The sequence below is a fragment of the Thamnophis sirtalis genome, unplaced genomic scaffold, assembly GCF_051295495.1.
Source record: "Thamnophis sirtalis isolate CommonGarterSnake01/CBP01778 unplaced genomic scaffold, rThaSir2_p1.2 scaffold_5, whole genome shotgun sequence".
Taxonomy (NCBI): domain Eukaryota; kingdom Metazoa; phylum Chordata; class Lepidosauria; order Squamata; family Natricidae; genus Thamnophis; species Thamnophis sirtalis.
This window is the reverse complement of record NW_028261385.1, coordinates 74,847,072-74,871,974: the sequence shown is the minus strand read 5'-3', so window position 1 is coordinate 74,871,974 and position 24,903 is coordinate 74,847,072. Positions and strand designations below refer to the sequence as shown.

Below are 24,903 nucleotides of genomic sequence, written 5' to 3'. Positions count from 1 at the left end.
CTGTTAGTATAATAAAAAAATGTGTTAATTTTCCAATATTTCTGATTATTTTTTCTGTTCCTGGTTTTATAGTATATTTCAAAAATATCACTATGCTTTAAACAATATTTTGAAAATCTGCCTTTCCTACTTGACATCCCGTAATGAAACTCTCTTGTAAGCCAACTTGAGTCGCCTTGTGCAAAATATAAATTTTCTAAATAAATAAAAATTAGCATCCATAATATAGTGTTTTTTGCTCTTTTCTGTATTGCATTGTCACACAGTAGAATACAATGAATTGCCCTCTGTCTGGAGAGACACAATGGTTTCTCTTTTGCAAAAATAATTTTTTAGTGGGTTACCCAAGGCATTTTCAACAATCAACCTGGCTGTGGTGAATTTAGAGCCTTCCAGTTCTCATGACAGGGCTTCAAATGAAAGCATATCACAGCATAATGCATTTTTCTTACACTGATGCCATTTGGGTGGGAATCCAGCAGCATATCCAGGAAAACAAAGAATAAGATTTTTAGCTCTTACACAGAGAAGTCAAAGTGTAGCTTTTACTAGTATTGGTGATAATTGCATCAGTTAATTTAATAATTATTGTAATTCCTGGATTAGTATGAAATAGTTCTGAAGAATTTAACTATCGATCCCACTGATATAAGAGAGGAGTGTATATTCTGAAATTACTGTACCACAAGTTTCTCTTTAATTCTTTCTTTTTTAAATTGTGGAAACCTTTTAATACAACAGAATAAAAGAGATTCTGGACTGGCAATGCTGTACCTCCTATGGCTTCCTAATGCAGAATTGAAAATATAATAAAGTATTAAAATGAATTAAAGGATTACTAATAATGTCATCAATAACTCTCCTTTTCAAGACAGCATAATTGGTGAATTCTACTTGTTGATCAGTGTCAATAGCATTGTTTAAGATATAGGGATTAAGCAAATTAAATATCCAGACTGGGGAAAAAAGCCTGTATTGTTTGATATCACGTGCTTTGATAATCAGAACAAAGAGAGCATACCTGTTTCAAAGAAAGAAATCTGGCATACAAAAAATCATTATCAGGTCTTACATGAACATTAAAGTCATCAACCATCATTCTAAATGTGTCTTGGGAAGCAAACAGAAGACCTAATAAATAGATTTAGTCCATGAATTCCTGAAGCATGGGGATTGTCTCATAAGAAGAAAGTAATCACTAACAAAATGTTACCTCTAAAGTAAATCACTGCTAATGGAGCTGATTTTTCAAATGTATATTATATGACCAGCCTCATATACCAGATGATTAAAACTAGCACCTCAAGGCCTCCATCATGCTTCCCTTTCTCCTTGACTCAATTTCAGCTAAAACTATCTAACACTTTCTCATTAGTCAATCAATAGATTTCTTAGATCAGTATAATACTATATTTTCCATATAAAGAAAAAAATAGTTTTTGCAATTTGAATACCATCTCCTCACATTCCAGCTGAACAGAGAGCAATTAGATTGGATTTCTACTCATCAATCTGTATGGTAGGCCTTGCTTACTTTCTTGAATTGCAGCCATCACAGCTGCAATTCAAGCAAAATCAATCAGGAAGTTGGCAGAAAATCTCAAACCATGGCAATGTGACATCTCACATGATCACCATATCTCATGGCAGCAACAAGAACTGCCATCTTAAGTCAAAGTCATCACATGACCCAACTGGGTCACTTACCAATAGAATATCTGGTCCTAATTATAGTTGTTAACTGGATACTACCTGTACTTCTGTTTATTGAAACTTTATGTTAGATCAAGGCTGTCAAATTTCCGGTTCACAGGCTGGATGCATCACCCACTGGCCATGCCCACACCCAGTTTAGTGAAATGGGGAAAAAGTCCCAATATGTCACGTGATACCACCATAACACATTAGTTTGAAATCCCTGTGTTATGTCATGCAATGGAAGGAGTTGAGAACCAAGGACAGTTGAAGGCAGATAGTGTAATGAATGTGTACATCTGATGTTGCTGTATCCATTAAACCCCAGTGGGAATATTAAGTCATCCTTGATGTTACCATTCCACCCAAAATTCCATTCAATACATTTAATTCTGAGATTTTAAAATCTGTTTGTTCTGCCACACAGTTTTCAAAATCATTTTGTCAAAGGCAAGTTTTATTTCTAAACTGCTCTTCTCCTACACATCCCTAGAGGTTATTATTAACATTTTACTACTTTCATTAAATTCCCCTTTGTTAGATTCTTTATGATGATGGGAAAATGGCAGTTGAAGTGGATGGCCGAGCCACCCAGAAACTGATCATCAATCTGAAGCCAGAGACATCCTATTCTTTTGTGCTAACCAATAGAGGGAACAGTGCTGGAGGTCTGCAACACAGGGTAACAGCAAAGACAGCTCCAGATGTACTACGCACCCAACCACTTTTCATTGATAAGACCAATCTAGATGGAATGATAACAGTGAAACTACCAGAAGTACCAGCAAACAAAACTATCAAGTAAGTTATATTCTAACAAATATTGCAGGAGCTTAAGAACAATTCAAGGAGACTTATAATTTCTTAGAATATTTTCTGTAGTTGAAAGCATTTCCTTTTAGCCATTGTCTTAGATGCAGCCACTGCAATAGACAGGAAGGCATTTTAAGATTTGATGCAAAAATGAATATAGTTAATGTTTATTGTGATTATATGCTCTCTTTCAAACATGAGCAAGAAACTATATTTTAACTTTTTATTTTTGAAAAGAAAATACAAGCTTTGTCTTCATTGGGAAACAGGAGACACAAAGAGTGGTTCCTGCCACAAAGAGTGGGAGAGTGGTATTATCAAAAGCATTAAGCAGGAAGCTTAAGACACAAATTAAGTAAGAGTTAAATGGCAAAACAGGAAACTAAAATATCACAGGACATTAACAGACCTGGTTTTTTTCACCTCATATTTGCAAAGGTCTGCGGTAAATCATGAAACTGAAAATCACTATGCTTGCTATTAGAACATATTGCAGCATTATATTCAGGGCAGACATGAAACATTTTTTGCCCATCCCTATGCTAGTACAGTCGGATCTTTTCACTGAACTGAATTGAATTGACATCAATTCAGATTGAATAATTGTAGTAGATACTGTCATATCAATACATTTTAATGGCCTATTAGTCATAGAAAGATTGGCTGTTTTTGAAGTCAAACTTACTTTTTCATTCCATTTATTGATGTGATTTGTAAATGAAATCAATAAAGAGATCCAAAACAAATTATTCAAATTAGATTTGATGTAATTCACCCAAATTTTACCAGGAATTTATTCAAATTAAGCAAATTCTACTTCTGTCCTAACTTTTATTCCATTGTAGGATCAAATTCTAGGACCATGAGAACATTTTGTGTATTATTGTCCGAGGGGAGAATATTCCATAGGGCAGGGGCATTGGCAGAGAAACCTCTCTTCCTGAATCCTACCAGTCAGAATTCTATAACTATAATGGGATCTGCAACATACCTTTCCTCTCTGATCAGGTGGGACAATCTAATGTAACGCAGGGGTCCCCAACCTGTGGGCTGCATCCTATTCTCAACTGGATGGTGTGACTGGCCTATTGGTGCATGCATATGAGCATATGCATGCACGCACACAATCCCATGAGCATCGTGGGCGCTCAGGGCCCCATTCATGTGAACATCACAAGTGCTCTTGGCACCACTCACATGAGCAACAAGTGCAAAATTGTTTGCCAAATTCCTCTTCCTCTTAAAACATTTTCTGGTATGTCCAAAGTTATTAAATATAATAGTTATTCCTATTTGTCTTTGTTACTTAACGAACATAATATCAGTAATATTAATATACACAGAGACGCATATATACACATGTAAAAGTAAAGTAAACCAGGAATAGAATCAAATGCACATTTGAATTTGGGAATTATAAATATATTACTGTAACATGCATATCTATGTGAAATACTTTCATGCAGAATAACTGTGATATACTGGTAGATGAAAGATTTTTTTAGGAAATACAGTGCTGTTACAGGTAGTTGCTTAATGATAGTATGAAGTTATGGTGGACTTTTAAAAAAGCTATTTACGTCTTGTCCTCAAAATTACAACTGCCACATCCCTCCCATGGTCATGTGATCACATATCAGGTGCTTGTCACTTAGCTTGCATTTAGGATTTGTTGCAGTTTCATATACACAGATGACCACAATTTGTGACATTTCTGGAAAAAATAATAATTGAAAGAATAGATTTGCTTAACCACATGTTTTATTTAACATTGTAGTAATTTGCTTTATGGCTCTCCCTAAAATGGTTGCAAAATTCAGTCAAGTCTCATTGTGACTCTACTTTCAACCTCAATGACTTACAAGTAAAATTCCAGGCTCCATTGGGGTCATAACTCAAGGGCTACCTGTATAACTAAAATACTAAGTAAATTTGAATAAATATATTCTTCATTCTAAAATATTTCTTGGTTATTCCTAAAATTAAGATTAACATCATGTACTCTATGTTTATGTGTTCAGAATCATCATATTAATACAGGAAGAGTAGTTTAATGTGTCTTCCTTATAAAATTTATCATTAGACATTGTGATATAAAGCTGTATTCAGAAAAAGCAAGTTGTGATTTAAGTCCAAAAAGTAATCTTACAATACATGGATTTGATAGGTATGTTTTTATTCACAGTTCTGGAATATGGTTTACGATGCTTCTTAAATGGGTCTGTACAGATTAAACAGAGATGGTATTAAAAAACCTGACATTGCAATGCCAATTGGTATTTAAAATGATAGACAATAAAAATTCCCAGGAAAGACTGTATACCATGCTGTCAACAAGTGTTACTGCTTTGTTTGCAGGGTTTTTGTTTGTTACAACAATGTGATGTGTATAGCAGAAAAGAAAGGGAAATGAAATATTAGTCAGTATGCAACATGTTTTTCATGTAATCTTTTCTATCCTGAGTTTCATAGAAAGCCATTTTTATTGCTTTATTGAAATTCTAAAGAGGGCTGTAGGAAAGAAAATTCTAAACTGTTAAAAGATATGATAAATTAATTCACAGCTATTAATAAAATACATATTTAGTTTATAAATATAAGGTGGGAAACTTTACAGATTAAAATCACCAGAAACAGAACTTGAAAAGACAGCTAGGTAATGCCTGTCTAGAAGGCAACTTCCCAAAGTAACTTAGGAGCACACACCATAATCACAGCACCAACATTTGAATTTTACAACACATGTAAACATATATTAATTTTTAAAACTAATATATTAAAAACTGGAGTACATAATGGAAAATTGTTTATAAATATGTATTTTAGAATAAAATGTAACAGTATTTACAAAACTAAACATGAAATGCACACATTTTTAAAATAGATTTTTAGTTATAGCACATAATTTACTGAAACATACATCTTCAACAAGAAATATAAGGTTCAATAAACAGCTTCATGGTAGGAAAAAGAAAATATGAAAACATCAATAATTCTTTTCTTAAGCATTTCAATATTCTTCAAACGATCTCACTAAGTACAGAATATTGTACCATATTTTTCTGTGTTTTCAGTAAGCAAAATACTTCTCATAGTTCTCAGAGTTGACTAGTCTAAGTTATGAATGAATGAATGTGTAAGCACACTGATTACAAAGCCTATGTCCCTTCTATAACATTGTATGGAATTACAAAGGTAAATATTAATTAAAATATTAATATCCAAATATCAAATGATAATAGTGCAAGAAGAGAGGAAGGAAAGGAGGGAGGGAGGAAGGAAGGAATTAAATCATCATTATGGTCATTGATCAGCATAGATCAAAATGAAGAGTTTGTGTTGGATAAGAAAAGATTAGTACAAGGTTGACTCAGCCTTTCAGCCTTCCAAGGTGGGTGAAATGAGGACCCAGAATGTTGGGGCAATATGCCAACTGTAAACCGCTTAGAAAGGTCTGTAAAAGCACTATGAAGCGGTATATAAGTCCAAGTGCTATTGCTATTGCTATAAGCCTTTCAGTTTAATCAGTTTTGGAGACCAAAAGAGAAACCGCCAGAATTACTCCAATATGGATAGAAGTTACAATTTATTTCTTTTACCCATATTTCTTATGTGGCTTTTATAGATTTTCTAAGTAGTATAAAGTTATTATTTTCTATGCACGCATTTTCATTTGGATTTTTGTTATTGGATGGATAGAGATCTGTTCTAAAAAGCAGAGTTCAACACTATTAACCCATCACTAATCTCTACTGACAACAGAATTTTCATTTAAATTCCATGAAAACAAATTCTGTCACACACTGACAAAAGATTCTATCCACTGAGAATTTGTGATTACATCAGGAAAAACAGTACATGCTGATTAAGGCACACCATCTGGACATCTTCATCTGCACAACCAGGATGAAAAATTTAAATGCCATACATGCCAATAAAAATTCTCTCATCAAGAGGGTTGATCACGATCTTCTAATAGCAGGGTTCCTGATAGTTTGATATACCCAACTCAGCCTAAATAGAGAGTAAAGAAGATAATCATAACAAGGATATGGAAAGCTCCTTTTTTCTTTTGGTAAAAGAAACTTAAGCATTTTTTTACAGTCCAGAATATCCAGATAGCATCCAGATAATATAAGGGAGTAGCTCAGACACTTCCTAATTCATTGAACTATAAGAAAGAACAGAAGGAAGGGCTCAATCACAGTTGCAATCTTGGAACAGTTTGTTATTATAATCAGGCTCAATGAAAGTAATTTTAATCCTCTTGCAGAGCTTATTTCATGATCTCATCTATCTAATGGGACTGACAAATAGTCAGATATAAGTAGTCCTCACCTTACAACTATTTGTTTAGTTACCGTTTAAACTTAAAACGACACTGAAAAGAATGACTTATGACCATTTTTCACATTGACAACCAGTGCAACATCCCCATGATCACATGATCAAAATCCACATGCTTGGCATTTATTTATGACAATTGCACTGTCCCGGGATGCTGGGATCCCTTTTTGCAACCTTCTGATTAGCAAAATGGAAAATCAGATTCACTTAACCAACCGTGTTACTAATTTATCAACTGCCATGATTCACTTAACAGCTATGGCAAGAAAGGTTTCAAACAAGGCAAAACTCACTTAACAACTATTTGGCTTATCAGTGGAAATTTTGGGTTCAATTGGGGTAATAAGTCCAGGACTATCTGTAATTACATTTCATTTAATCTATGTTAAATCCCAAATTTGTTTTTTTAAATAACTTTTTAGGTTTTTGGTGGTGATGTAACGCAGCCAATTTTCTGCCTTTAGCAATGATTCCCCCTCCCCTCCCTAAAATTCTGTCCTGGATTATGAACCAAGCTTCCCCTTTGACAGTTGAATTCCAAACAGATTTGTATAAAAAATCTGTACATAGCCCTGGGCAAATATTTTCAAAACTCTGTCGGCAAAGCAACTTACGCCAAAGCATGCTAAAGGAAAGCTAATGAAACTGTACAATGATATATACATACATAAATACATATCTACATATCAGTTGATGATTTGCAGATTTCCAACCCACCTGAGAAGTGGTATTACAGATCAGGGTAGATTCTTAATCTATCAGCACAACAGTCATTCCTAACTTGATCAAAAGTTCATGGAAGAAAGAATGGGACCATGGAATATGAATATTGTCAATGCCGTGTACTGAACTTAGTAGGTACAATGATGAATATCACATTATGGCATAGGTAAGAGCAGCCTTATATTCAGATACATGTTGGATGTTCTGGTATAGCCAGTAATCAAACTAGGAAAATTGGTATGCAAATTAAAATTCTTGCTATACAATATTTTAATGCTGAATGGGAAGTAATTGGAACATCTGTTCAGAACTGACCAAATCAGGAATACAGATAGCCCTTGATTTATGACCACAATTCAGACCAGAATTTTTGTGCTAAGAATGGCAATTGCTAGGTCACACCTGATTTTACATTTTGTTATGTTTGTTAAGCAAATCACTGCAGATATTTAATGAATCACATGATCGTTAAGCAAATCCAGCATCCATCATTGACTTTGCTTGTCAGTTACAGGCAGAATTGAAGATGGTAATCACATCACCCAGGATGCTGTCATTCTTGTAAATACATATTAGTTGCCAAACATTCAAATATCAGTATTGGACCATCACAATATTGCAATAGTCATAAGTGTGAAGACTGGTCATAAGTCTCTTTTTTTCAGAAATGTTGTAACTTTGAAAATGGTCATTTAATGAATGGTTGTAAGTTAAAGACTACCTGTAGGAATATGAGAGAAGGGGAGAGAGAACAAGCAAGTTTTGTTGCATTATGAATCACCAAATACATATTGACAAAATTAGATATCTGTGTTTCATAATATAACATTTCTTGCATATTTGAAAATAGCTTATTAAAAGTGTTGGGAATAACACAATATAGTTCACAAGTGAACAGTTAGCTCAGCATGAAAATCATTTTCTATAGCAGTTAAGCTTCAGAGTTTTAAAAGGTGACTCAGTGGTTAAAACACTGAGCTTGTCGATCAGGAAGGTTGGCAATTCAGCAGTTCAAATCCATAGTACAGATCTCCCGCGTGAGCAGGGGGTTTGATTAGCTGACCTCCAAGGTACCTTCCAAGTCTTACTTTAAAAAAAGATGTGTATGTGTGTGTTTCTTAACACAGCAGTTCTTAACACAGTTTGCTATTTTGTTCTAAAATGGTAATAAGTTTATTTTCTCCCTTGCTTTATTTTCTCTAATATTTTGATTAATAATATATGAATATCAGAATGAGTGCTACTAGTAATTTTACCAGAGGTATTATTGCATGCAGGGAAAAAATAATGTCTTAATTTGTTTATGCTTGTAGCAAAACCACCAGGACTTACTGAGGCATATTTGTAGGTAGAGAATTTGAGAGCTCACAATTTGTCCAAGGCAATCACTGACACTATGAACAATGCTAGATTTTGAATCAAAGCTTTCTAAGTTTGAATATTAAAAAAGTCCTTGACCTTTGGTCTTTTTAATTATTATTTTTTATGTAGGAACAAGGACCTGTAGTCATTTAAATAATGCCATTGTCAGTTACATCCATTAAAGGTAGTTTTTGTATAGAGTAATGTAAATATAGTAAGTGTTAGGTTTATTGACGTATTGATATTTTTCGGCAAAGACAGAGCAGCAGTGTGCTGTTATATTTTCATTGCATTACTTTTAATTTTTAAGATTAAATTTTGTTCTCTAATTTAAAGTGGTTTGGTGCAATCTTATCAGTGCTTAGCAAAAAGTATTAGTCAAGTTAGAAGGCTAATTCCTAGATCCATATTTAAGAGCCATTTTCCTTAAAGCTGAGTTTAGAATAAAGGCAATAAATACAATGTAGACAAAATGCCTATATTTTTATTTTAAAAGGTTATCATGGTTTTATATGAGAATTTCAATCTTTAAATCTTTGTCTCTCTTCCATGTGGAATTCTTAAGGAGAAGGTTCAAATAATCTAAATGACTTCTTCATTGAAAAGTGATAATATTTTAACATTTTGTAATCTAACCTGGCTACGTATATGTATTGATTTCACAAATGATTTGGTTCCATTAAGTGATTGCAGCTGTGTTTGAAAACAGATTGTAGAGAGTAATTGCCAAGAAAAATAACTTTTCATATGCCTTCTTTAACTGCTGATATGGAGTTAAAAAAAGAAAACGATAATGGATATACAATTCTTTTTAGAAGGAAAAAGCTATTAAAGTGTGTATCAATGCATACAAGAATGATTTCCCACTTCAAGATGCTTTTTCTGCAGCATGGTCTGAACCTATTCAGACTCTCTTAGCTTTTTCCCTATAATTTAAAAGTGTATTTCATTTATATTGCATACACTTTATATTGTCCCTTTCATTGACAAAAATACTTCACTATTAGAGACTGATAAACCATATAGTGCCTACACTTTTTTATTTCATATTGGGGAGAGATAATAATTTAAATTGTTGTGAAATTATGCCATTAGCGGAATACAAAGTCAACCAGAACTACTTTTGTAAGGGCTAAGGAAGTGGGAGGATAAGTGGGGTAAGGATTGTCCTTTTCTCTATTTGACTTTCCCAAAATACTAGAATATTAATATTTCATCTTGCAAAAAATGTCCAAGAAGATTCTGTAAATGGAGCTCCTGTAATAGCCACCCTGCAAATAGCAACAATCAGTGTAGACATTCTTCTGAGACTATCTCTCGACTAATGTATGCTATGATATAATTCTGGCTTTACAAGATTATGCACAAGAATGGACAGTTTTGAGGGTTAGGAACTTGGGATGTTATTGAATTGGACTGTTTTCTTTGCATTCCACAATACTTTTTTTGCCAACCTTTTGAATTTATATGACATGTATAATTAATCCATTTTATACCCATATCCCGGAGTTGCTTTGTGATAAGATGGGCAGAAAACAAATTTAATAATAAATAAGTATAATACTCCCTTTTTTTACACACACACAAAAAACAATCCCTGGATGATGGTAAAAGCCTTTTTTTTTCTCTTTAGTTTAAATCCAAAATAGATCACAACCAGTTCAGTTAAAAAAACACCGTAAATAACATGTATTTTTGCTTATTTGAGCATTTCATTAAATATAAAAATAATTAAATATGACCTATGTACTTAAACTGATGATTTCAAAACAACCCACTCCAGGATGTAAACTTGTTCATTGAAGGTCCATTTATTATGGATCAAATTATACTATGTTGCTCTAGTGCAGGTTGGTAAATACTTTGCAACTTCCAATCTAAGACTGAGAAAGACTGACTGATCTCACATGACTCATCCTTGCCCAAAGGAGCACTACAACCTGGATTTCCCTGTTCCTAGTCTACTTTAACTACTATCCCAAGAAGCTCTGGGATAAAGTGATATACTGATAAAAAGAGAAATTGCAAATGACTCGCCAAAATTCTTACCAAAATGCTTGATTACTTCCAAACTTCATGTCTCATCTGAGGAAAAGCCACCCAATTAGCTGCACCTGAATTTTAAGTTTTGCAAGCACTAAATCCTTCAAAATGTAAGCATTCAGAAATGAGTGAAATTATTGCTTTCTACAATGCCAATGCTTGTCATTATATTTATAGTGTTTCTGTTGTTATTACAAACTGATAAAAACAATATTGAAGTCTAATAATTAGCAGTACATATATATTTGTGTTTAATATTAATTTCATATAGTAGTGTGTTATTATAACCAGTTAGTTCTGTAGTTATAGTGTATAGAAGCTTTCCAATGAATTCCCTTTATATAAACCTCATTGTTACATTTTGTTTCATTTGCAGAGGTTACTATATAGTAATTGTACCTTTGATAAAGAAATCAGATGGAAAATTCATGAAACCACGCGAGAGCCCAGATGAAATGGAATTAGATGAGGTACCCTTTGTTTATTTTAGCTTTTTTTTTTTTACCCAGAGAAACCTTTTCTGATTGAAGCAGTCTTAATGGTTGTGTCCAATTAATGTATTCATGTCAGCAAGTTGACTTTTTTTTAATACTTTGTCATTTATATTAGAGTTAGTTTCTGGGAACAAACATAAAAAGCTAATTACGTAAATTAAAATACATTAAGTTGCAATGAGGCACATAAACTGTCTGATCTTTGTTGTCATTAATATTTTATTCCTTGCTGATTGTAAGGCATAATGTAAAAACAAAATGACTTGTCAGCAAAAGTATAATCACCACTGATATGAACTCCAATAAAGGTCTGGTTCATTAATGGGGTATTTGCTAAAGCTGAATCAAATGCTAAATTGCAATTTGCTCTGCAGTTTAACATTTAACCTTCCTCATAGTCTCTTTACCTGTCTCAGCTATGCTAAAATACTCTAATTAGAAAGTGTGTCTATTATTTTTAAACTCTTGTTCCTTGCACTCCAGATTGAACCTAAAGAAAAAACCCACCTTCATACTCTCAGAATGAGAGCCAAGTTGTTGAGCCAGATGATGTATTTAGTCAATTTCTATTATCCTTATTCTGAAATAATTAGTCAGTGACATTAGAATCTTCCAATATTTTGATATTTTGAGATCATTAGATTTTGTTTATTTTTTCTTCTAAATACATCTTACTTTAGAAAGAGAGGAAGAATTTAAAAATACCAGTCCTGTCTAGAGGAGATACTTGCGTAAGGTTGGTATAATATTCACCTATATATTCATTGGACATGGCTACAAAAATTGGTTCTTGAAATCACTTATTTTCAAAGAAAGTGTGAAATCATTTAATTCTTTTCACACTTTCAAGAATAGAAATATGACCTTATATTTCAATATATATTTTGATATATTCCCTGGGATGGATGTTCTGGTGTTTTTTCTTATGGTAAAATTTGTTAATTGGATACATTCATATGCAAAGGCAATTGGATAATTTTCATAATGATATTTGTGTTGTTATGTACATTATGTACAAGGCTGATCAGAAACAGTATTATCCATTTGGTAGCAATTCATAATTTTACATTATTAAGAAGACTGGCTGTACTTAAACTAGTATTATTAGGTTCTTGAAAAAATAAATTTGTTAAGTCCTAGATGCAATTGTCATCTTTTGAATGTGATTTTTGTCTCCATTATACAACAGCTACAACAGCTACAACCAATTTGAACAGTATTATCTTGGTGGTTGTTGGTTTCTCTTTAGTCTTTCTCAAATTGTTTCTCAATTATTTACTGATTTTACTCATAGGTTGAAGTGTTTTATATACCTAATCAATAAAATTAATCTATCTTGATTACAAAGGTTATATGATATGATACTGTAGAACAGGGCTGTCAAACTCGTGGCCCACGGGCTGAATGTGTGACTTGCTGGCCATGCCCACACCCTGTTTAGCAAAGGGGGGGAAAAGTCCCAATAGTCACATGATGCCATGAGTTTGACACCCCTGCTGTAAAGGGATGAGGGGTTTTTAAAGTTAAAAATCATGATGCATAATTTTATACATTTAAATTTATTCATTCATTACATTAGTTGCTACCTAACTGCAAATTGACTAAGTATTTCACAACATAAAATAATAACAATAATTAAAAAAACAATTAAAATGTATCCCATATTCACCAAAGGGCTCCAGGCACAGCTTGGGGTACAGGTCTTTAAGGCCCTCCAGAATGCATATTTCAGGGGAAACCTAATTCTAAAAGGCAGGCACCGTGTCATCAAAAGCATGTTTCCAGTACCCTGATGGCACCACATAATCAAACAAACTTAGTATGCACCAATCCTGCCCTCCTGACTGGCTAAGAAGACCCTGAAGTACCTCAAGTCACCAAGCCTGATACTATGTAGGGCTATAAATCATGACAGGATAAGTCATAACTAGCAGCTTGAATCACACTCGGAACCAAACTGGTAACCAGTGGAGGTCACAAAACCAGAATATCACATGTGCATACTGAGACATATCCACCATTAACTATACCATTGCATTTTGGACTATTTGAAGCTTTCAAAGACTCTTTCAATCCCTTGTAGAATATGTTGTCATAATTGTGCTATAGGATGATTAGGACTCGCTGAAGGACTTCTTGATCTTGCAAAAGGCACAACTGGCATATTAGATTAAGCTATATAATGGTCTTCTTGTCTATAGCTGCCACCTGCTCATTAAGAAAGAGCTGTGGAGCCAGGAAGATCCACAAATTCTACTCCTGAATGAGAAAGTGTTACCCTATCCAAGGTTTAACATCCCAGCCATTTTGTGACAGAATTTGAATAACATCATTGGCCAGTCTGGAGTCAAAAGATATAATTATGTAGAAGTAGAGCGAAAGGGGGGGGGGGGGCTAGAGTTAAGTGAGTCATCAGCTTCTAGTCCTGTATATAGATTTCACATGTGTATAATGAAATATTGGGGGAAACAATTCCATTGCAAAATTCCATTGACCAGTATGCCAGTCATAACAGATTACAATATGGTACTTCAAGGGCCTTGAATTGCTATATAATTAAATTATTTGTGTTTGTGCTACTGCTATTCAGAACAAAATCTTTTCATAATTGTTTATGTTGTGATGTGTTAATTAATATAATACTTTTACAATTCAGAAATGTTATAGTATTTTTTTTTAATTTATCAAAATATAAAATACAGAGAAATAAAGAAAAATGAAAATAATGGAAAAACAGGGAAAGAAAAGAGGAAGAGGAAAAAGTGTAGGATAAAGGGGAAAAGAAAAAGATTACTTTCCGACTACTTTTGGTGCAGTAGAATAAGGTAATAACAATCTCAACTAATTCAGAAACATTTAGTAAAGATAGGATCTTCCCCATATTTTTCCAGGAATAATTAACAATGGAATAGAAAGTTTTATGGGACTACTGAGAAAACAATTTGTAAGAGGAATCTATTTTGGATTACTTTCTTACAAGAGAGCAGCTGGTAGGATGATACTTTGAGAATGGCATTTTTCTACCAACAAGAATTCTATAATCAGTGCTGAAATTCCAGGTGTCCAGTGACGATCAATTCAAACTCAACACTAAAGTCATTGAAAGCCTATTTTTTGCATGGAGCTCTAAACCGCTCTGATCCCATATGCACTGGCAGATGTTACTCTTTTTTCATACCTAATTTGTGGCTTTGGGAAAAAGAGAACAATAAAAAACAATCCCAGCAGCAGCTAGTCCAGTGCAGATGGGCGAAGTATTATTGAAAATATACCTGTATGTTTTCTATTTATTTTTTATTTCCAATTTTCTAGTCATTTTTTTCTTATAAAAATTTAAAGAAAAATAACGACCTGAAAATTGAAAACAGAAGTAATATTGGGGGGGGGGGGGGAATAGAAAATGTTTAAGAATATTTTCTGTAATTTTTTGCCACCACACAGTAGTATTTTCATTTAAATAGTAGCAGTAATTACCAAACATAAACCTTTCAGCAGTTATTCAATTCAAGATTAATTATCCCAGTAACAGGCTCCAAACAGAAAACATTTATTCACATTAAAAAGGACCTTTTTTGAATAAAATTTCTGAATAAAAACCTAAGAATGAAAGTAAAATTCACTTGGTCTCAATTTTTATGTGGATATACCTCTCCAAACTATATTCAAAATCAGGATTTTATAATTATCCTAACTGAAAAATACCACATCTATTATGAAAACATATACTTCTTTTTATATTGCTTATGAAATGTCTTTATTATGGTCTATGACCATCATTAAAATAAAAAATACAGTAGAAAGGGAAATAGTTTATCACAGCAATTTGTTATTGGGGAAGGGGAAAGAATAATTGGAATTGGAATTGGAATTGATTTTATTTGTAGGCCGCCCTTTTCCCTGAGGGGACTCAGGGCGGCTCACAGAAACCAGGGAGAGGGGAATACAATACAATACAGTACTAAGACGACAACACATAATAAAATAATACGCAACATGCATACAACATTCGGGCGGGGTAATGGTCCTTATCCCCAGGCCTGACGGGCGAGCCAGTTCTTCAAGGCTGTGCGGAAGGCCTGGACGGTGGTGAGGGTACGGATCTCTACGGGGAGTTCGTTCCAAAGGGTCGGGGCCGCTACTGAGAAGGCCCTCCTCCTTGTGGTTGCCAGCCGACATTGGCTGGCCGATGGGATGCGGAGGAGGCCCAACCTATGAGATCTTATAGGCCGTAGGGAGGTAATTGGCAGAAGGCGGTCTCTCAAGTATCCAGATCCACTGCCATGTAGGGCTTTATGGGTGGTCAATAGCACCTTGAAGCGCATCCGGAGATCGACAGGTAGCCAGCGCAGTTTTGCGTAGTAAATGTTTGAACGCCTGATATGAGCAAATGGGGTTAGCATTCCTTAAAAAATAATAAACGTAACATTTATCCTACATGGCCTTCATATTTGGAAATAATTGAGATGATCAGAATATGTCTTGGCAACATAGAAAGAGTGCCAAAAAAGGACATGGAAGAAAATTTCTACCTCCCTGAATGCACAAGGGCCAGGTTTCTGTAAATAAAACAGTCCCATGAAGTCTTTCAACCAGTAGAGAACATTATTTATATTTGTGTTAAATTGTACAGATATCCCTCAATACAGGACTTGTGACCATTTGATGTACATTGTAATCAAGGAGTGATTATTGTAGGAAAGCTTCTGTATTTATAAAAATGTATTTGAAATTTTGTGCATTTTTTGACAAATTTTGGACAAATATTCAAATTTATGTATGAAATTTATTAAAAAAATAAGTAAAATAGGAATCCAGGAGAAATTTGATTTGCCTCCATTCTAGAGAAAGAGATTATGATATTGACATTTCTGAACATTTGTATACTTGCTTTAGTCTCTGAAACTGAGCTGTTTCTTAAAACTGTGACCGAAAACTGACAAAAAAAAAACCCTACCATAAATCGCGGTTACTTGACTGCAGAACGCTGCAACCGATCATAAAGTTCTGCTGGTTTTTAAGCACTCAAAATGAAGTCAAATGACCACAGAGGGTGGCAGCTGTTGAAACTCTGGAATTGGGTCATAAGTAGATTTTGATGAGTCGGTCATAACTTTAAATGGTTGCTAATGGTTGTTAAGTGAGGACTGTCTGTAGTGAAAAAAACATTTTGCAAGACATTATTTTAAGTCATGTTTATACATGGTTTCCCAAGGTCTTGAAAAACTTTTGCCATAGCTTTTATCTAGAATCTCTGTCTTCTACATCAAAAGCAGGCTTCTCCAAATTTTCCAATGTGTCAAGGTCATAACACTCATGTCTTAACAAATGAATTGGAAAATATTGACATAAGAGAAATTATACTTAGTAGTAAAACAGCCATTTGTTGAACTAATATTTGACCATTCAGTCTTAATTTTTAGATATATTAAATAATCAGGCCAATCTTGGAATTGTACATTCAGGCTGTTCCCATGAAATCTGCAAAGGCCTAAGTTTCATTTGAAACAAAACAGCAAATTATCCTGCTAGCTTCAGCTTACTAGAAGCTGAAATCAGTGGTCTTTACTTTCCAGGAGTTGCCTTTAGAATTGTGATGTAAGACTGAAATGGAAAAATCAGAAGTGGCAGGAGTACTTTAGGAGAGCTTTAGGAATAATGTATTTATAAAGAGACTGGATCAGTAACATCTGATGGAAATGTTTTAAAGTATTGCAAACTGTTGCTCTGTTTGTATTCCTAGACCTCAAAAGGCCCCTGTTCTTTCATTTCTGAAGCCTTGCAGTATAATCAGTTTTATTGTTCCTCATTTGGTTATTTGCTTATTTTGTGTCTAAGATCCAAACATTTTGGTTTTGTTCGCATTTATATTATTGACCATATCATATAAAATAAGGTAAAATAATACAATGTATTGGGATATAAAAAATATTCATTGAACTTAAGTAAGACTTGGCAATTGATCCCAATTTGACCTAGATAGGAAACTCTCAACTAAATGGCTTTAGCTATAAATGTGGCATCCCTTACTTGAAGGAAGGAAGATAGCTTATTGGTGGGTCTCAACAGACTATCCTGTCAATTAGTGACCTTAAATGTTGTGCTCTGTGTTGAAGCAAGAGTTGGGACTCTAAAAGGCTATTTTCATTATATCTACTTTTTTATTTTAAGCAGTTAATATCCTAAAAAACAAAAAAATAATGTAATATATGTATGTATTATATTTGTCTGTTTGTTGTTAAAGAACATTAACTGCTTGAAAACAATATGTAGTTTTTAGCCAGCAATCTGTGTTCGGAGCCAAGTTTCACTTTCTGAACTCAGAAAGCTGTAAGAGTGGTGTACAGGTAGTCCTCGACTTACAACCACAATTGAGCCCAAAATCTATGTTGTTAAATGAGACATTTGTCCCTTTTTATGACTTTTCTTGCCACCATTATTAGGTGAATCACTGCAGTTGATAAGTTAGTAACCTGGTTGTTAAATGAATCCGGCTTCTCCATTGACTTTGCTTGTCAGTAGATCGCAAATGTGATAACATAACTCTGGGACACTGCGACCGTCAAAATATGAATCAGTTGCTAGGCATCCGAATTTTAATTACATGATCATGGGAATTCTGCAAAGGTCATAACTATGAAAAAACGGTCATAAGTCACATTTTTCAGTGCCGTTGTAATATTGAGTGATCAATAAATGAACTGTTGTAAGTCGAGAACTGCCTGTAATGATTATTGGGCCAAACTACTATATTTTGGTTCTGCAACAATTCCATCCTTTTTCTATATTCTCAGGTGTACTATTATTTTAGCTTATTCCCTGCTGTTAAAAGAGACTTTATTAAAGTGAAAGAGACTTTATTAAATAAACAGAGAACATCTGCTTCCAGAGGCAATGCTCTACCACTGCTGTTTGTCAATCTTCATTTCTCCCCTGTGGTAAATTTGGGGTTGTTATGCCAGTGCTGTTTTAACTGTTTTTTACTACTTCTCAGAAAATTCACAATGAATTAATGCTAGAATGGACAGAATAATGTTTTATTAATATTTTGCCCCAATTCTGTTACTAAGAGCCATTAATGTGATGAAAGGAATACAGTATAATGCTGTGTGGCCTCTTATTTAAGAGAATTAAATCACATATTCATCAAATATCAATCATTCAGCTTTCCTGAAAAACTGCTCAATAGTTTGTTACTAGAAAGGATCATAATGTTCAGTATTAAAACCTGTTTTGATTCTTATATGGTGTGGCTCTTTAAGAAGGCATGATATTCATTTATATTTCTATATTTATGTTTATTTAAAACATATCCTATTGAATGCAGTGAGGCATAGTCCTAGGTAAATGTGCGTAGGGTTAAACAGAATTATAAATCAGATTATGGTTTACAAAACCCATAGTTCTTAAAACTATATTAGTATTTTTTTTATCATCCTGTGGTGTTAGTTTAATTTTATTTACAGTTATCTTTCCATTTTCTGCTTCTCTTTTTTTTCTTTTATACCCTAAAGCTACTGAAAGAGATAGCACGAAAACGCAGAAGCATTCGTTTGGGGAGAGAAGCAGATTTAAAGCCATATATTGCAGCACACTTTGAAGTTCTTCCTACTGAGTTCACCCTGGGGGATAAGAAACAGTATGGTGGTTTTGAGAACAAGCAGCTCCAAAATGGCCAAGAATATGTTGTCTTTATTTTAGCTGTGATGGAACACTCAGAATCAGTAAGTTGGCTGTGGGTTTGTTGCCCCCACCAAATGTAACATTGAAATACTGTATCTTATCTCAATACAGCTCATGCTTTGGCCATGTTCTTACAGCTAAAAACTGTTTACATGTTTTGAATGTTATAAGGATATTTTCTATCTGTATTTTAAAGAATCTGGATTTTTTTTTTCTAATTTAGATGGTCACCCATCTTATACAAGGGAAATCCTAAACCCACCATTAAAATCAAATATATAAACACTTAAAACAATTAAATATCATGCAGGTAAAACCAAGATTGGAGTTAATTAAGATACCATACATAGTGCAACCAATGTACAGGTTTTCTATTTTTGGGATCTCCAGGCCTATTGAAAAAAAACCACATTTCCAAAAAGCCATAAGGGTCGAAGTTAATCACACCACTTAGGTCAACACACAATGAAGCAGCAAGTGTGCACAACTCTAGTCTTTGCTTCTGTCTCTATTTACCTTCTCGTATTGATATGACATCATCAAACTACGATATGTGTGTTTATTCTAGATATATGGTATGTCGTTCACATGTACATATACAATTTGTCTCCAAATTGAAAGGGTAATGATTGAATATGACATATATTAAAGACATTGGCATAGAAAGTAATGATAGCTTTAACTCTTTAGTATTTCCATTTCTCAGAATAAACAGTTGGTCTCCTCATTTTAATCATTATAGCATATTTTATGCTTTGCTTCTTGAAATATCTGATAATTACTGAGACATGAATTTTACATCTAATCTTTCCTCTTTCTTGTCTCAAAAGAATGTTGTTCTTTCTAAAACATTTTTGGAAAATAGGAACTAATCAAGAAATGCAAAGCTGACTTCTTTAATTACAGTATTTTGCCACTGACCAGCAATGAAATGTAACAGAATTAGAAAATATTGTAAGGAAAATAGAATTCCTGAATTGATTTAAATAACTAATTGTACTGTTGTTCAATTTACATGTATCATATGTTTGTTACATGCTTGAATTATTTTAACTTTAATATATTTTTAAAAATAAAAAAGGAAGGGAAAAAGACTTTTGGGAAAGAAGAGCAGCCAATATTAACATTTCAATGTGCAGGTTACATGGTTTTTTTTTTCCAAATTGGTTGTTAACCTATCACATGTATTTACTAGGTTGGCTTTGCTGAATTTAATCCATTTTACTTAAAGGCTTATGGTAGTTATTTTCCCAGGTAGATTGTTAATTGCAGAACGTCTTTTTACTTTAATATTATTTTTCAATTATACTTATCTTTGAGAATGATCATCTCAGGAATCCCTCTTCTACTTTTGTTTTATAAGTCTTGGCAAACTATATCTTTAATTGTGAGAAGGCAACAAAGCTCGTTGTGGCTAGTTCTAAATATATATGCAATAAAATGTCTTACATTCCTCATTATTTTATTAAGTCAATTTTTTCTCCCATCCAGACCATGTATGCAACCAGCCCATATTCTGAAACAGTTGTATCAGTGGATCTTAATCCCCAACCAATTACAGAAGAGGAAGAGGGTTTGATCTGGGTTGTAGGACCAGTCCTTGCAGTTGTATTTATCATCTGTATTGTTATAGCTATTCTACTTTATAAAAGGTAAGTTTACAAAATAGTGTATAGAGAAGGGCAGGCTTTAGATGTGTTAATTGTGTTGAAAATATTTTTAGATTAAAAAAGAACCTTCCTTACATAAAGGATTCTTTTGTTTCATTGAATAAAATCAGTATTTCATTCTTAACAGATGACGATATCATCCAGGATAGACTTCTCTTCTAGATTTCTGTAAAATATCCACACAAGACCACAATAATTTCTCAGGAAAGAATACAATCTCATTGTCAGTGTAATTTTTTTTCTTGGAAAAAAAGGAGTAGATTTTGCAATTTATGTTTTCAGGTGCCTTATTTTAGTTTCATTTCTTACCAATTGACACTGTTATCATCATGCTATTTGTTCTTGTTGACATTACCATGTGTGGCTATATAAATTAATTCCATGTTTGAGTACTGGCTGTGGAAAAAAGGCATGCTTTTTACTAGGGAAAACAATATATTCTTAAGGGGAAAAAATAAGATGGATTTATTTATTTTTTATGAAAGACAAAGTGAGTCAAGAGAAGAAATGTGATATACTTTGGTATATTTACTCAAAAGAGATTATTTTTCATCTTTTCCTACAAGTAGAGAATGTTTACAACAAATTCAGTAAGGTGTTAGGGATTACTAGATTTGTACCCTAATTGTGAAAGAGCATTTTCTGTCACGGTAACTTACTTTGCCATTGGCCAACTAACATTCAACTTTTTTCTCTCTTTTTTCTGCCGCTTAATAATGGAGCAGTAAACCTGACAGGTGAGATAAACTTTTAAAAAAACTTGCTTTCCATTTTCTCAGAAAAGGGAAAATGAGAAAACAGTTTAAAAATAGCTTATTTGAGTTTCCAAACAGAATATTTGTCAGTCTAAAGGAATCCAAACAAATGTACTGTTTGGAAAAGGAGGAAGACCTGAAGTTTAAGATATTTTTTCCCCAAAGGAAGATGAAACATAAAAAACAATGAAGGCTAAACTAAAAAAAAAAAGCTTTAAAAAATCCTGCTCACTGCCCAGATACCCATTTTGTGGATTTAAGATTAAGTTTGAAACTGGTCCTGGAACCCAATATGCACTGGTAAATGTGTATATTCAATACTTTAGTACATGTTTACACATATTCATATGTTTCTTTGAAAGCCTGCTCGAAGCTACACTTAAAAATAACAAAAGAAAGGGCTAAACAAACTTACAGGGATTGAATTCAAAGCTACTGATTAAAATTAATGCCCTGTAAAATAAGCAATCCCATTTATAAAATCAGTTGTTGTATTCTACTGTATCATCTATTCTTTCACATGCACGTAAGTGAACACATTTTCGTGCACAGAAACATAGGTAAATACACCCATTCCTGCTTCCCTAGAAACAGCAAAATAGAACAAGAGGGAAGGTAGGTGCAGGGAAACAAAGAGAAATAAAAAAATTACAGGGAGATTAAATAGGTAGATAGGGAAAGAAGGTATGTTTAGTATTGAAATTCACCAGACACCAAGTAAAGTTAGGGTCTCCTCCAGTGGTGGAATTCAAATAATTTAACAACTGGTTCTCTGCCCTAATGACCAGCTGGATAGGTGTGGCTCGGTGGTCATGTGACCATATGGGCGTGGCCAACTCAACGTCACTCACATCGATGGGTGCTTTGCCTTAGCTGTTACATTTAATAAGGGTTAACTAGAGAGGCAGTTTCTATAAGCAGAGCAATAAAGATTAGGCTAGAAACAACACCAGAATCTTTCCTTCCTGCCTTCATTACAGGATTAGCCCTATAAACTGGGGAAAACACCAAAATGAGATTTCTTCCAACAACCAATTTACCACACTGCTTAGAAAGTTAACAATCAGTTCTCCCGAATAGGTGCGAACTGGCTGAATCCCACCACTGGTCTCCTCCCTAAACTTGTGCATAGCTAATCATATTCTCAAAGGTATCTCCCAGTAACAACATCAGAAGATATTTCAACTTCATATCAATTCACTTTTTCAACCTCATCATCAGAAAAAAAGATGACCCCAATTTGAAAGAAAACATTTATCTCATTATCAGGTAAAAATGGTATTAAAAAATCAAGATGCCATAAAAAAACACTCAGCATAGAGATTCATAGAGTTGCAAAAAAAAAAACAAAAAAAAAACCAAACCCTGTTCAATCTTACACATTCACCTTTTAGGTATTGTTAATGCTAGCATAAAATCAGCTTGCATTCTCTTAAATAAAATGGAGTACAGAAAATGGAGCTGCAGAGGAATTAGGCAATAGCCAATAGTTTGAACATGAACCAAAATTATTTTCTTCAAATAGTTTTAGAAAAGCCTAAATTTAAGGTTCCATAAATTTTGGGATTTCAATCATTACTAGGTTCATTCCAGAGATTAAACATGTACAAATGTTATTGAAATCAGTGCACTTGTAACATTTAATGGTACTCTGATTGTTCTTAATTTTATCAGTATTCAGGCATATTTAATTACCTTTTCATTGTCCTACATCATCAAAAAAATTAAACACATGCAACATGTTTCATAACAGATTATTCTATTAACATAATTGTGTCATTTTCATTGATTCTACAGAAACTTGGTTTCTGTGTTGATGTTTTAAAATCCTAAGTGTATACCAAAACAATATATCAGAGAGTACATAATTATGGGTAGCTAATGTTGCTTTGGCAAAATGGATAGTGATATCAATAATAAATAAGTAAATTCTTGATTAATCATCTTAATGTTTACATTCACTTTCTCTATGCAGGAAAAGGGCAGACACAGACTCTAGAAAGAACAGTATCCCCAACAGTAAAGAAATCCCTTCACATCATCCCACAGATCCAGTAGAGCTAAGACGCCTAAATTTTCAAACTCCAGGTAATCTGCAAATATTCTATTTTAATTATTTAAACAACATATCACCATAGATGATTTTCGTGTTTCATAATTTCATAAGAGTAAATACTGTATGAAAAAAAAATTACCTTTGATTATGTTGCTTCTGTTGATTATTGAAGACTGAGTTTTTGAAAAAAAAAATCTACTTCAAACTGTGCTTCTTTCCTGTTGGGCTTATGCTAGTGAGATGTACCAAATTAATCATATTTCGTCTTAATTAATATTATTTTTAGAAGGCCACAGTTATGAGATAGACTAGTGGGATATTTAATGGTGTTCATAAATTCAAGATAATCATGTCCTTCCTCCCTCAAATGTTCCATGTACTGTCTTAATTAGAATCTCATCTTGATGAGGATTTAAAATTCTTTAAAAATGTACAACACCAGAAGGAAGGAAAAAAGCCAAAGGTAATAGGAAAAACTATTAAAAGGCTCAAGAGAAAAAGAAAGTGGTTAGTTACGAAATAACTACAGATAGTTCTTGACTTACAACAGTTCATTTAGTGACTGTTCAAAGTTACAATGACACTGAAAAAAGTGACTTAGGATCATTTTTTCACACTTACGACTATTGGTTCATATTTATGATGGTAGCAGTGTCCTATGAACCTTTTGGCAAGCAAAATCAAGGGGAAAGCCAGGTTCACTTAACAGAAGTGTCACTAACTTAACAACTGCAATTATTCACTTAACAACTTTGGCAAGAAAGGTTGTAAAATGGGCCAAAATTCATTTAACAAATGTCTCACTTAACTATGGAAATTTGGGGCTCAATTGTGGTCATAAGTTGAGGACTTTCTGTATGTTATATCAGCATTGCAGCTTTCACGCTGTATAGAAATACAGTAACTTTCTGATTTAAGTAAATTATGCTTTCTGTATTGAATTATTAGGATTGAATATATGCTATATACGAATATATATTAGATATACATGCTGTTAAAGTCTATATTGCTTCTCTTATGCCCAGTTCTTGGTTGGAAATCCACTTACTCATGCATGCTTATCACTCCATTATTTGCCTGTATGTAAACTACAATTGTAGATCAAATCCTATAGGCATGGCTTTTATGTTTACATTAAGTGAAGCAAACAATACTTATATACAAAAGAGAAACATTTGAGATCAACTGCCTGATCCATACAGCTCAATAATGCATACATATGTATTTGTACTCTGGATTTAATCATCCAGAATGCACTTTATCTT

General features: G+C 33.5%; 1 protein-coding gene across 18 annotated transcripts in view; it reads left to right on the top strand.

Moving 5' to 3' along the window:
- Positions 1 to 24,903, top strand: part of PTPRD (protein tyrosine phosphatase receptor type D) — a 1,257,980-nt gene that overhangs the window by 1,140,696 nt on the left and 92,381 nt on the right. For all 18 annotated transcript variants that reach the window (XM_087716068.1, XM_087716065.1, XM_087716064.1 and 15 more), the window contains 6 exons: positions 2,237 to 2,496; positions 11,360 to 11,453; positions 18,989 to 19,198; positions 20,649 to 20,809; positions 21,550 to 21,564; positions 23,558 to 23,670. In XM_087716068.1, the coding sequence (XP_087572194.1) occupies positions 2,237 to 2,496; positions 11,360 to 11,453; positions 18,989 to 19,198; positions 20,649 to 20,809; positions 21,550 to 21,564; positions 23,558 to 23,670 (853 nt within the window). The remainder of the gene's footprint in view (positions 1 to 2,236; positions 2,497 to 11,359; positions 11,454 to 18,988; positions 19,199 to 20,648; positions 20,810 to 21,549; positions 21,565 to 23,557; positions 23,671 to 24,903) is intronic.